This window comes from Salmo salar, chromosome 02, assembly GCF_965601325.2.
Source record: "Salmo salar chromosome 02, fSalSal1, whole genome shotgun sequence".
NCBI classification, from domain to species: domain Eukaryota; kingdom Metazoa; phylum Chordata; class Actinopteri; order Salmoniformes; family Salmonidae; genus Salmo; species Salmo salar.
Window position 1 is genome coordinate 10,514,084 of NC_138292.1, and position 15,240 is coordinate 10,529,323.

A 15,240-nucleotide genomic window follows, 5' to 3' on the forward strand; every position below is an offset into this window, starting at 1 on the left:
GCTGGCAGGCTGCTATCAGGTCCTAGCTCTCCCAGAGTTGCTTGTAGCGCCTCTAACCTAGGGTTTGATGGGGGGGAACAGTTTTACCAGGATTTCCCACCCACTCCGATTACATGGGAGAAATTAACCGGTTAATTTCTATGAAAAGCGTGAGGTGAAGTCTGTTCATACAGGCCTTCTCTATCCGCATGATCAACGCTCGGGGTGTGCGTCGTACTTATAGTCGCCATGAATTCAAAGAGCATGTACACGCAACCTTTAAATGCAGTTAATACAGCAACAAAATTGGCTCCAACTTTTGAGCTACCGGTAGGTATCTGCTTTAATTCAAAACAATTTCTGTGGCACCGCTTTACTCACTTATGCCAACCTGAATTCAGCCTGTTTTGAAGCAAGTTAAACCGTTACGGCCTATGCAAATATTTTGTTTGCTACAGGGTAGGCCTTCCAGGTTATTTTATGTAGCAGGGGCGAAAATCTGATATCAACTTTGGAGGGGACAATTACATGACATTTTCTGAAGAGCAATTCCTGAGGGGGACACCAAAAGTAGTGCTGTAACACACAGCCTACGTTGTAATATGGTAAATGTATATTGAGGAACCAAAGAAATAAGGTGTTTGCCGTACTCCTAACTACCGGTACCCAAAACTACACAACTAATCACAACAGCAATACCATTGCCTTTAACAGATCTTAGTTCAGTCGAGAGTGGGGGTATCCATGGCATTTTCCAATTATGTTCCTATTTTACAAGTCAAAAAAATGGAGAACCTTTCATAATGTTGCCAAACAAAGACAACAAACTTACCTGAGACTCCCTGTCTCTGCCAGTCTGTCCCCAGCTCTCCTGTCTGTGTGCCATCTGTTGCCTGCTCTGCCTAATGACATCATTGTGAAACATTTTCATTAGCATTTCACTTCTTTCTTATGAACATTTTATCAACTAGTCTTTGAGATATTAGGTTATAGGGTTCTTATTTTGCATTTTGGTGTACTGAAAAATACTCTGATGTGCGTCTTTTTTCTTTTTTCTGCCATTTTTCTACCTGGCTGGCTACACACAGTGTGTAGGTTATTTACAGTAGGAGATGGGCTTCTATCATATCTTCTATCATTCTATATGGGCTTCGATCTAAAAGGTAGCTAGCAAATGTGAAACGGATTGCAGTGACAAGAGTTGACAGCTGTATGAGTTCACCATTTACACAACATATGCTGCAACCTTTTGTAATTTTAACCGTTTGTTTCAAATTGGCTGGCTTCCAACAATAGCTGAATTTGCAAAGCTAGCGAGCACAAATTCCGTTTCAGTGGTGTTTGCTATAATCTTTGCTACCCGGGTTAAATAAAGGTGAAATAAAATAAATAAAAGTTCCCTTGAGACAATTTAGCTTTTGCAACAAGACCATTACATATATTTAAGACAATGGTAGAAGAGAGTGTAGTTCTGTTCAGTTTGGACTTCAGTTTATCGCTAACCTTATCACAGGGACTTTGAAGCACTAACTTACATTGCTGATCTTGGAATAAATTGACGATAGCAAAGATTCCATCTTTGACGACGCCACATAAATGGAATAGGTACTAGCTAGCTTAATAGTTAATATTTGCGCGCTAGCTCTGCAAATTCAGCTAGTGTGTGTGTGTGTGTGTGTGTGAACCCTGCCAACATAAAACAAATCATTGCTATGGAGCGATTGACTGGATTAACCTCATGTCAGTCACGTGCATTGAGTGCCTTTCAGACAGTAGATACGAACCCTCTGTTACCTTGCCAACTAAGGAACTGGCAGTGGATCAAACCATTGTGAGGCAAAGGGTGGGGGGTCGCAATCTTTTGAAACTTAAAAAAGCTCTATTAACCTCTTGGGGCTAGGTGGGACGCTAGCGTGCCACCTGTGGTGCACTCCATCAACAGCAGGTGCATTTCAAGAGCGGCAAATTTGAATCCAAATAAATGTCAAAATTCAAATTTTTCAAAAATACAACTATGTTACACCATTTGAAAGATAAACATCTCCTTAATCTAACCACGTTTTACGATTTCAAAAAGGTTTTACGGCGAAAGCATAAATTTAGAGTATGTTAGGACAGTACATTTACAAGAGTTGTGTGTAATGTTTTGTCAAGTCAAAGACAGGGTCACCAAAACCATAAAACCAGCTAAAATGATACACTAACCTTTTACAATCTCCATCAGATGACACTCCTAGGACATTATGTTAGACAATGCATGCATTTTTAGTTCTATCAAGTTCATATTTATATACAAAAACAGCGTTTTACTATGGCATTGATGTTGAGGAAATCGTTTCCCTCCAATAACCGGCAGTCAAGTCAGCGTCACAAATTAAATAATTAAAATTAGAAAACATTGGTAAAATATTATATTGTCATTTAAAGAATTATAGATTTACATCTTTTGAACGCAATCAACTTGCCAGATTTAAAAATAACCTTACTGGGAAATCACACTTTGCAATAATCTGAGCACTGTGCCCAGAAAAATACGCGTTGCGATACAGACTAGACGTCATGTTGGGGAGATCTAAAATCGAAAATACTATGTAAATAATCCATTACCTTTGATTCTCTTCATCAGATGTCACTTCCAGGTATCACAGGTCCATAACGAATGTAGTTTTGTTCAAAAAAGCTCATCATTTATGTCCAAAAATCTCCGTCTCGTTAGCACATGATGTAAGCCAGCCGGACTTCTCGTCATGAACGAGGGGAAAAAATATATTTCCGTTCGTTCAAACATGTCAAACGTTGTATAGCATAAATCATTAGGGCCTTTTTTAACCAGAACATGAATAATATTCAAGGTGGACGAATGCATAGCCTTTTATAACGTATTGGAACGAGGGTACCCAACATGAAGTAGCGCGCCAGGTGTCTAATGGGACATCACCGTTCCATGGCTCTTGTTCGGTCAGATCTCCCTCCAGAAGACTCAAAACACTTTGTAAAGGCTGGTGACATCTAGTGGAAGCAATAGGAAGTGCCAAAATATTCCTAAACCCCTGTGTTTTTCAATGGGATAGGTTTAAAATCAATACAACACATCAGGTATCCACTTCCTGTCAGAAAATGTCTCAGGGTTTTGCCTGCCAAATGAGTTCTGTTATACTCACAGACACCATTCAAACAGTTTTGGAAACTTTAGAGTGTTTTCTATCCATATATAATAAGTATATGCATATTCTAGTTACTGGGTAGGATTAGTAACCAGATTAAATCGGGTACATTTTTTTTATCCAGACGTGCAAATGCTGCCCCCTAGACCCAACAGGTTAAGTGTCTATAATCAGCACAATTGCTTTCATTGCGTATTATTCATATTATTTAAATTACAGAGTTATGTTTACAGTGATATATTGGGGGGGACAAATCATATGTTTTCCCAGGATGGGGGGGTCGTGTACCCCCCGTCCCCCCTGGGATTTCCGCCCCTGTTATGTAGCCTACGTTTGTGTATTGAATGTTATTCTACATTTGTTTGTCTGGGTCTTGAGAATGAGTTACCCTTTCTGACCAAGTCTGTAAAATAATGCGAGAACTGGGGGTATTTTGTCTTGAATAAAAGTAATAACGGAGAAGAATGGCAGGGTCTTGACAAGTTAATTTGATTGTGTAGGCTCACGTTTAATTTATGCTGTGACTAAATGAATATTAACTTGATAATGTACTTTATTGCTGGAGAACAGATGCAATAGGTAGGCCTGAGAAGATTTGATGTAAATATAGCCGAAGAATGGCACATGATAAACTGCGGGTTTAGATTCACGTGCAATTGATCAACTGCGACGCTATCCATTGTGCTGAATCTCCGCTACAGCGTAACTGTTAGATTATCAGAGATTCAGATTTGTTTCCTCTGACAAAATCATCACAATAACCGAAGTATAAACAGCCACAATCTTCCCAAATTCCCTTGATAGCCAGGTGTAAGGGGAGAGGAAAGGACCGAAATGCATCTTTCAGTGAAAGGTAGGCTACTGTAATAACCTCATATTTGACCCGTCGCCAACAGTGCCTCATAGACCGGTTAAAACTAGGCTACATCAATGAAATAGTGTGGTGACTTTGAGTTGATTAAATAGTAACAAATACAAGAACCCATTAGTGTATATTTCTCCATGTAGAGTGGTATAATCATGTTGGATTTTATTCGCTGCTTAACACCCTGCATCCCACAGCTGGCTTGCTTCTGAAGCTAAGCAGGGTTGGTCCTGGTCAGTCCCTAGATTGGAGACCAGTTGCTGCTGGAAGTGGTGTTGGAGGGCCAGTAGGAGTCACTCTTTCCTCTGGTCTAAAATAATATCCCAGGGCAGTGATTGGGGACATGTGCTGTCTTTCGGGTGGGACGTTAAACAGGTGTCCTGACTCTCTGTGGTCACTAAAGATCCCATGGCACTTATTGTTAGAGTAGGGGTGTTAACCCTGGTGTCCTGGCTAAATTCCCAATCTGGCCCTCATACCATCACGGTCACCTAATCATCCCAAGCTTACTATTGGCTCATTCACCCCCCCATCCCCTGTAACTATTCCCCAGGTCATTGCTGTAAATGAGAATGTGTTCTCAGTCAACTTACCTGGTTAAATAAAACATATGCTTCTAAATAGCACTTTCGGTTTGAACGGGAAGCCTGGTAATTTCTTGCAATTTCCTCAGGAAGGAAAATTGGTAGGTTCTCTGGAAAAGATATGTCTCTACATGACCAATGAGGCCTACCCTCCTCCCCCAGCCATTGGGATGAACTTTGCGGGACCCCCATCCGAATACTCTACCAGGTACGGACGAGACATGGAGACAACTGTTCCTTTAATGTTTTGTACTCGTCTCATTAAAAATGGATTCATACTAAAGACTAGGTCAGAATACATTTGGACTCCCTCGCTCTTTGTCTTTCCCTCTCAAATCAACTCTTTACCGTGAAATGCTTGCTTACGAGCCCACCCCAACGATGCAGAGAACAAAACTATAGAATATATATATATATATATATATATATATATAGTACCAATCAAAAGTTTGGACACACCTACTTATTCAAAGGTTTTTCTTTATTTTGACTATTTTCTACATTGTAAAATAATAGTGAAGAACTCAAAACTATGAAATAACACATATGGAATCATGTAGTAACCAAAAAAGTGTTAAACATATCAAAATCTATTTTATATTTATATAGACTCTTCAATGTAGCCACCCTTTGCACACTCTTGGCATTCTCTCAACCAGCTTCACCTGGATTGCTTTTCCAAAAGGACAGATTTCCACCGGTCTAATGTCCATTGCTGGTGTTTCTTGGCCCAAGCAAGTCTCTTCTTCTTATTGGTGTCCTTTAGTAGTGGTTTCTTTGCAGCAATTTGACCATGAAGGCCTGATTCACGTAGTCTCCTCTGAACAGTTGATGTTGAGATGTGTCTGTTACTTGAACTTTACAGCAGAGGTAACTCTGGGTCTTCCTTTCCTGTGGCGGTCCTCATGAGAGACATAGCGCTTGATGGATTTTGCAACTGCACTTGAAGAAACATTCAAAGTTCTTGAAATTTTCCGGATTCACTGAACTTCATGTCTTAAAATAATAATAGACTTTTGTTTCTCTTTGCTTATTTGAGCTGTTCTTGCCATGATATGGACTTGGTATTTTACCAAATAGGGCTATCTTCTGTATACCACCCCTACCTTGTCACAAAACAAGTGATTGGCTCAAACGCACTAAGAAGGAAATAAATTCCACAAATTAACTTTGAACAAGGCACACCTGTTAATTAAAATGCATTCCAGGTGAGTACCTCATGAAGCTGGTTGAGTGAATGCCAAGAGTGTGCAAAGCTGTCATCAAGGCAAAGGGTGGCTACTTTGAAGAATCTCAAATATAAAATATATTTTGATTTGTTTAACACTTTTTTGGTTACTTCAGGATTCCTTATGTGTTATTTCATACTTTTGATGTTCTACAATGTAGAAAATTGTAAAAAAAATAAAGAAACCCTGGAATGAGTAGGTGTGTCCAAACTTTTGACTGGTACTGTATATATTGTAACACGAGGAATAAAATACCCAAGAATAAAGCTATATACAAGGAGTACAGGTTCCAGATCAGTGTGCAGGGGTACGAGGTATTTGAAGTAGATATGTACAAGAAGGCTGGGTAAAGTGACTAGGCATCAGGATTGATAATAATAATAATAATAGCAAAATAAAGAACAGAGCAGCAGCTGCAAATGATGAGTGTAAAGTTGTGTGTTTGTGAGAGTGTGTAATGTGGATGCATGTGTGTTTGGGTTGTGTCGGTTTGTGTGTGTGTGTGGTGTGTGTGTGTGTGTGTGTGTGTGTGTGTGTGTGTGTGTGTGTGTGTGTGTGTGTGTGTGTGTGTGTGGGAGTGTGAATGTAGTGTGTGTGAGTGTGCATATGCTTTGTATACAGTCTAGTGATTGTGCGTAGGGTCAGAGCAAGACCCTTTAACTTTTTGAGGATGCAAGTGCCCATGCCAAATATTTCAGCCTCCTGGCGCGCCCTCTTCACGACTGTGCGGGTGTGTGTGGACCATGTTAGGTCGCCAAGGAACAGCCCTGTTGATGTGGCTGGGGACGTGCTCTCCCCTCTTGCTCCTTTAGACCACGATCAGCTCCTTGGTCTTACTGGCATTGAGGGAGAGGTTGTCCTGGCACCACAATGCCAAGTCTCTGACCTCTCATCGCCTTCGTGTCGTCAGCAAACTTGACACACTGGGTCCCGACACACTGGGTCCCAACCCACTGGCTCCAACCTCCTGTCTCCAACCCTCTGGATCCAATCTCCATCTCTTCATTACTTGGTTATGAAAACCCCCTGGCCCCAAAGCACTGGCCCAACCTCTCTTCATTACTTTTTAAGGCAGACAGGTCCAGAGGGTGCGCCCCTGGCTGTCCCTCACGTCTAGATCCAGCAGAGACTGAACCAGGACCTCCATAGCATGGTGGTGGCTGTGGTACGCCTGAATAGAAACACAAACACAGTCTCAAGCAAAGTCCAGTGGTACGCCTGAATAGATATATATTCGATGTCCTATAGTAGACCAGTGGTACGCCTGAACAGAAATACAGTGCTAGACCTCTAAAGTAGACCAGAGTCTTTCAATCGGGAGCCCATTTTTGCTCCCGCCCAGCATCAACATCGGAGGTCCCTGCCAAGCGTGGGATTGAGAAACAAACACTCTACTTCTCCTCTGAGGTTGATTAACTCAAATGGCAAAATAAGGAAATCATCCTCATCATCACTGTGTAGAATATGCATGTATTTTACACGAATCAGGAATAGATAGGAATTTGGTGTGTGAGTCTGTCTGGACAGTCAACTTCCTGTGGAAAATCAACACCATGCCTGCTTCCCAGATAGCACCCTATTCCCTATGTAGTGAACTACTTTTGATCAGGGCCTATAAGGATCTGGTCAAAAGTAGTGTACTAAATAGGGAATAGGGTGCCATTTGTCATATGGAGACCACTACAGGAGCAGGTAGGCTTTACTCACAGCGAGGTGTAGAGGGCTGATGGGAGCTCTGACATCAAAGTCGTTCAGGATGTCTGTCCCTGAGCTTTCAATTAGTTGAGGAAAGACAAGGACGGCCAGTTCAGACTTGTAACATATTTACTTGGAAGGTTAGTCTAGTAGCATGTGTAACATGGTAAATCTCAGTGACCAGCCCCTGCAGACATACTGGGGTGTTGCATCCATACCTTAAACAAGCAAGTGTGAGGAAAAGTTACCAACTGGCACTTACCACATCTAAAGGTGTTTCACTTGCAATCTGGAAAAAGAACATCAAGAGTGACGATGCGTCCACGACAAACATGCAGCCACACCTTAAAACCTACTGTTGGGTTCTGAGAATATGAAATATACTAATTCATGTCACTGAGGGAGAGAGCTTAATGTATAACGTTTACATTATGTCAGGTTAGGGGTCACATCCACTTGAATGTCCTTCATATGACGAACCTCCTACAGAGCAAATGAGGAAAATATGATATATTATGATTTATGTTAGTAACAATACAATATGGGAATTTTATCCCAAAGCTACCTACAGCTAACATATATATATTTAAGTATGTGATCTATGTAAATAAATAAATATATCACAGCTGTAAAACTGTATGGTGGAGGCCTACCCATTTCCCAGGAGCATTGTAAAAAGTGGATTTGGGTACAGTGTTTATTTCCCCCTAATATCTTTGAAGATTCTGAGACCATTAGGGTTAAACATTACAGATATAAATGCAATATATGGAGTAGAAAAGATTGCCTGCCCACCAAAGAATCAACATATGTTCTACATGGTCTATTTCTATCTGAATGTAACACCTCAATCAAGCTTGTTAATTGATCGTTAAGTCATGTTTGTCAGGTAAACGGTCATTAGTGGCCTATATAAGCCTCATACAGGCCATGGGAAGACATTACCTGTTGATAACACAGACTATTCTCATGATCATGGGAGGTGTGAGAGAATTGCTGCTCTTTGTGATGACTGTGGGGGTTGTCAAAGGTTGGTTCACTAACGTTTTATTTGGATTGAAGGGATTTGTTTGGGAAATATGCTTAACTTTATAAGTTGGAGATTCAAATTTGACTGTCTGTTTCTTCCGCATTGGTCATCTATTATTAATATATGTAGCTATTTTGTGTGAACTCAACTTCTGTCAACACTTTCTCCTCAGTTTCTTGTTACCCTGTTGGAAAGTCCCAGAAGCAAGATCAAGTCTCTCTGCAGAGGAGACTTGGAGGTAAGTGTTTCTTTCCACAACCCTTCTAGCTATGTTCTTTGTCACTGTCTATGGTGCTGCTGTGTTTGACACTCATTCAACACCATAGAGTAACTCAGTCTAAATAACGTTGTCAAAGCCTTTGATTTGGTAATTTTGCTTGTGTACCTTAACCTACGTTTTTCAGAGCTGTCATCAAATGACGTCTCCATTGAGCATGCCCTGGCCTTGCTCCGATCCATAGGGTCTGACGCTAAACAAGACAGAGAAGGTACGGCCTGAAACATATACTTTGAAAACTGTTGGGTTCAACATTCGACTGGCAATTCGGCCTAGACCGTGTGGAACAGATGTGTTGCTGTAGAATACCCAACTGTTCCTTTTGTTTTTTTCTATAGAGTATTTAGAGACTAACGAAGTAGAATCCCAAGCTTCTCCAAACCATGGTAGCTCTCAGGCAAATGATGCCCTGTCCTCTGAGGAGAAGCTGAGGCGCATGTCCTCTGACGACGCTGCGACTGGCCCGTCTGACGACGTTACCTCTGAAGCTGCGACTGGCCCGTCTGACGACGCTACCTCTGGAGCTGCGACTGGCCCGTCTGACGACGCTACCTCTGGAGCTGCGACTGGCCCGTCTGACGACGCTACCTCTGGAGCTGCGACTGGCCCGTCTGACGACGCTACCTCTGGAGCTGCGACTGGCCCGTCTGACGACGCTACCTCTGGAGCTGCGACTGGCCCGTCTGACGACGCTACCTCTGGAGCTGCGACTGGCCCGTCTGACGACGCTACCTCTGGAGCTGCGACTGGCCCGTCTGACGACGCTACCTCTGGAGCTGCGACTGGCCCGTCTGACGACGCTACCTCTGGAGCTGCGACTGGCCCGTCTGACGACGCTACCTCTGGAGCTGCGACTGGCCCGTCTGACGACGCTACCTCTGGAGCTGCGACTGGCCCGTCTGACGACGCTACCTCTGGAGCTGCGACTGGCCCGTCTGACGACGCTACCTCTGGAGCTGCGACTGGCCCCCCGTCTGACGACGCTACCTCTGGAGCTGCGACTGGCCCCCCCGTCTGACGACGCTACCTCTGGAGCTGCGACTGGCCCCCCCGTCTGACGACGCTACCTCTGAAGCTGCGACTGGCCCCCCGTCTGACGACGCTACCTCTGAAGCTGCGACTGGCCCCCCGTCTGACGACGCTACCTCTGAAGCTGCGACTGGCCCCCCGTCTGACGACGCTACCTCTGAAGCTGCGACTGGCCCCCCGTCTGACGACGCTACCTCTGAAGCTGCGACTGGCCCCCCGTCTGACGACGCTACCTCTGAAGCTGCGACTGGCCCCCCGTCTGACGACGCTACCTCTGAAGCTGCGACTGGCCCCCCGTCTGACGACGCTACCTCTGAAGCTGCGACTGGCCCCCCGTCTGACGACGCTACCTCTGAAGCTGCGACTGGCCCCCCGTCTGACGACGCTACCTCTGAAGCTGCGACTGGCCCCCCGTCTGACGACGCTACCTCTGAAGCTGCGACTGGCCCCCCGTCTGACGACGCTACCTCTGAAGCTGCGACTGGCCCCCCGTCTGACGACGCTACCTCTGAAGCTGCGACTGGCCCCCCGTCTGACGACGCTACCTCTGAAGCTGCGACTGGCCCCCCGTCTGACGACGCTACCTCTGAAGCTGCGACTGGCCCCCCGTCTGACGACGCTACCTCTGAAGCTGCGACTGGCCCCCCGTCTGACGACGCTACCTCTGAAGCTGCGACTGGCCCCCCGTCTGACGACGCTACCTCTGAAGCTGCGACTGGCCCCCCGTCTGACGACGCTACCTCTGAAGCTGCGACTGGCCCCCCGTCTGACGACGCTACCTCTGAAGCTGCGACTGGCCCCCCGTCTGACGACGCTACCTCTGAAGCTGCGACTGGCCCCCCGTCTGACGACGCTACCTCTGAAGCTGCGACTGGCCCCCCGTCTGACGACGCTACCTCTGAAGCTGCGACTGGCCCCCCGTCTGACGACGCTACCTCTGAAGCTGCGACTGGCCCCCCGTCTGACGACGCTACCTCTGAAGCTGCGACTGGCCCCCCGTCTGACGACGCTACCTCTGAAGCTGCGACTGGCCCCCCGTCTGACGACGCTACCTCTGAAGCTGCGACTGGCCCCCCGTCTGACGACGCTACCTCTGAAGCTGCGACTGGCCCCCCGTCTGACGACGCTACCTCTGAAGCTGCGACTGGCCCCCCGTCTGACGACGCTACCTCTGAAGCTGCGACTGGCCCCCCGTCTGACGACGCTACCTCTGAAGCTGCGACTGGCCCCCCGTCTGACGACGCTACCTCTGAAGCTGCGACTGGCCCCCCGTCTGACGACGCTACCTCTGAAGCTGCGACTGGCCCCCCGTCTGACGACGCTACCTCTGAAGCTGCGACTGGCCCCCCGTCTGACGACGCTACCTCTGAAGCTGCGACTGGCCCCCCGTCTGACGACGCTACCTCTGAAGCTGCGACTGGCCCCCCGTCTGACGACGCTACCTCTGAAGCTGCGACTGGCCCCCCGTCTGACGACGCTACCTCTGAAGCTGCGACTGGCCCGTCTGACGACGCTACCTCTGAAGCTGCGACTGGCCCGTCTGACGACGCTACCTCTGAAGCTGCGACTGGCCCGTCTGACGACGCTACCTCTGAAGCTGCGACTGGCCCGTCTGACGACGCTACCTCTGAAGCTGCGACTGGCCCGTCTGACGACGCTACCTCTAAGGAACTGTTCACCGCTTCATCGGAGCCCCCGTTGACCACAAACATGGATATCTGACGTGGGACATGGTGCTCGGGGTCCATGCAAGAGTTCATGGGTACTCTAGTCCAGGTTGTCTGTGTGTGTAACTGCATTTGCTTGTTTTGGCTCAATTAAACATTAACTGTAATACTTGTGTCCTCAGTATTGTTTTGGCGGTTCCTACTTGGCAACATTTATTTTGCATTATAACCATGCTTTGGCCTCAGCAATATATTAATACTTTGACCCCTGTGTTTAAGCTACATTTGCTCAGTGTTGGTCAATTTATGCTAGTAGCATCACATGATGTGGAATGGGTTCTAGTTCATTTTAACTTGATGGTTGTGGAACACAGTGTCTGGGGTTGGTACATATGAGGATGTTGCTAGAATCGGGGTTTCAGTGCTAACTAATATCACGGTTGTCAACTTGCATTTAAATTACTCTGCTGGGTGTCTTCTCTCCTGACTGACTTGGTTTCCTATTAGTGAATGCTTACATGTGAAACCAGCTCTCGTCTCATTAGCCCATCGTTTTGGCGGTTGGTCTTCATATCCCAGTGACAATCCAAACTTTCAGGTTAAATAAGTCAATGCTAACCTGCTTTAGCTGGCAGGCTGCTATCAGGTCCTAGCTCTCCCAGAGTTGCTTGTAGCGCCTCTAACCTAGGGTTTGATGGGGGGGAACAGTTTTACCAGGATTTCCCACCCACTCCGATTACATGGGAGAAATTAACCGGTTAATTTCTATGAAAAGCGTGAGGTGAAGTCTGTTCATACAGGCCTTCTCTATCCGCATGATCAACGCTCGGGGTGTGCGTCGTACTTATAGTCGCCATGAATTCAAAGAGCGTGTACACGCAACCTTTAAATGCAGTTAATACAGCAACAAAATTGGCTCCAACTTTTGAGCTACCGGTAGGTATCTGCTTTAATTCAAAACAATTTCTGTGGCACCGCTTTACTCACTTATGCCAACCTGAATTCAGCCTGTTTTGAAGCAAGTTAAACCGTTACGGCCTATGCAAATATTTTGTTTGCTACAGGGTAGGCCTTCCAGGTTATTTTATGTAGCAGGGGCGAAAATCTGATATCAACTTTGGAGGGGACAATTACATGACATTTTCTGAAGAGCAATTCCTGAGGGGGACACCAAAAGTAGTGCTGTAACACACACAGCCTACGTTGTAATATGGTAAATGTATATTGAGGAACCAAAGAAATAAGGTGTTTGCCGTACTCCTAACTACCGGTACCCAAAACTACACAACTAATCACAACAGCAATACCATTGCCTTTAACAGATCTTAGTTCAGTCACCAGTGTAAGTTGAGAGTGGGGGTATCCATGGCATTTTCCAATTATGTTCCTATTTTACAATTTAAAAAAATGGAGAACCTTTCATAATGTTGCCAAACAAAGACTCAACAAACTTACCTGAGACTCCCTGTCTCTGCCAGTCTGTCCCCAGCTCTGCCGTCTGTGTGCCATCTGTTGCCTGCTCTGCCTAATGACATCATTGTGAAACATTTTCATTAGCATTTCACTTCTTTCTTATGAACATTTTATCAACTAGTCTTTGAGATATTAGGCTACTAGGGTTCTTACTTTGCGTTTTGGTGTACTGAAAAATACTCTGATGTCCGTCTTTTTTCTGCCATTTTTCTACCTGGCTGGCCACACACACACACACACACACAGTGTGTAGGTTATTTACAGTAGGAGATGGGCTTCTATCATATCTTCTATCATTCTATATGGGCTTCGATCTAAAAGGTAGCTAGCAAATGTGAAACGGATTGCAGTGACAAGAGTTGACAGCTGTATGAGTTCACCATTTACACAACATATCCTGCAACCTTTTGTAATTTTAACCGTTTGTTTCATATTGGCTGGCTTCCAACAATAGCTGAATTTGCAAAGCTAGCGAGCACAAATTCCGTTTCAGTGGTGTTTGCTATAATCTTTGCTACCCGGGTTAAATAAAGGTGAAATAAAATAAATAAAAGTTCCCTTGCGACAATTTAGCTTTTGCAACGAGACCATTACATATATTTAAGACAATGGTAGAAGAGAGTGTAGTTCTGTTGAGTTTGGACTTCAGTTTATCGCTAACCTTATCACAGGGACTTTGAAGCACTAACTTACATTGCTGATCTTGGAATAAATTGACGATAGCAAAGATTCCATCTTTGACGACGCCACATAAATGGAATAGGTACTAGCTAGCTTAATAGTTAATATTTGCGCGCTAGCTCTGCAAATTCAGCTAGTGTGTGTGTGTGTGTGTGAACCCTGCCAACATAAAACAAATCATTGCTATGGCGCGATTGACTGGATTAACCTCATGTCAGTCACGTGCATTGAGTGCCTTTCAGACAGTAGATACGAACCCTCTGTTACCTTGCCAACTAAGGAACTGGCAGTGGATCAAACCATTGTGAGGCAAAGGGTGGGGGGTCGCAATCTTTTGAAACTTAAAAAAGCTCTATTAAGTGTCTATAATCAGCACAATTGCTTTCATTGCGTATTATTCATATTATTTAAATTACAGAGTTATGTTTACAGTGATATATTGGGGGGGACAAATCATATTTTTCCCAGGATGGGGGGGTCGTGTACCCCCCGTCCCCCCTGGGATTTCCGCCCCTGTTATGTAGCCTACGTTTGTGTATTGAATGTTATTCTACATTTGTTTGTCTGGGTCTTGAGAATGAGTTACCCTTTCTGACCAAGTCTGTAAAATAATGCGAGAACTGGGGGTATTTTGTCTTGAATAAAAGTAATAACGGAGAAGAATGGCAGGGTCTTGACAAGTTAATTTGATTGTGTAGGCTCACGTTTAATTTATGCTGTGACTAAATGAATATTAACTTGATAATGTACTTTATTGCTGGAGAACAGATGCAATAGGTAGGCCTGAGAAGATTTGATGTAAATATAGCCGAAGAATGGCACATGATAAACTGCGGGTTTAGATTCACGTGCAATTGATCAACTGCGGCGCTATCCATTGTGCTGAATCTCCGCTACAGCGTAACTGTTAGATTATCAGAGATTCAGATTTGTTTCCTCTGACAAAATCATCACAATAACCGAAGTATAAACAGCCACAACCTTCCCAAATTCCCTTGATAGCCAGGTGTAAGGGGAGAGGAAAGGACCGAAATGCATCTTTCAGTGAAAGGTAGGCTACTGTAATAACCTCATATTTGACCCGTCGGCCAACAGTGCCTCATAGACCGGTTAAAACTAGGCTACATCAATGAAATAGTGTGGTGACTTTGAGTTGATTAAATAGCAACAAATACAAGAACCCATTAGTGTATATTTCTCCATGTAGAGTGTTATAATCATGTTGGATTTTATTCGCTGCTTAACACCCTGCATCCCACAGCTGGCTTGCTTCTGAAGCTAAGCAGGGTTGGTCCTGGTCAGTCCCTAGATTGGAGACCAGTTGCTGCTGGAAGTGGTGTTGGAGGGCCAGTAGGAGTCACTCTTTCCTCTGGTCTAAAATAATATCCCAGGGCAGTGATTGGGGACATGTGCTGTCTTTCGGGTGGGACGTTAAACAGGTGTCCTGACTCTCTGTGGTCACTAAAGATCCCATGGCACTTATTGTTAGAGTAGGGGTGTTAACCCTGGTGTCCTGGCTAAATTCCCAATCTGGCCCTCATACCATCACGGTCACCTAATCATCCCA

At 45.0% G+C, this 15,240-nt stretch overlaps 1 protein-coding gene across 1 annotated transcript; it reads left to right on the forward strand.

The window, feature by feature from the left end:
* The first annotated feature begins 8,485 nt into the window (after positions 1-8,485).
* LOC123743196 (uncharacterized) lies at positions 8,486-14,778 on the forward strand. Its single transcript, XM_082968574.1, has 6 exons — positions 8,486-8,546; positions 8,719-8,784; positions 8,951-9,034; positions 9,162-9,276; positions 9,885-11,240; positions 14,769-14,778. Exons 1-6 carry the CDS (start codon positions 8,486-8,488, stop codon positions 14,776-14,778), a joined length of 1,692 nt encoding a protein of 563 aa, XP_082824700.1.
* The last annotated feature ends 462 nt before the right edge of the window (positions 14,779-15,240 follow it).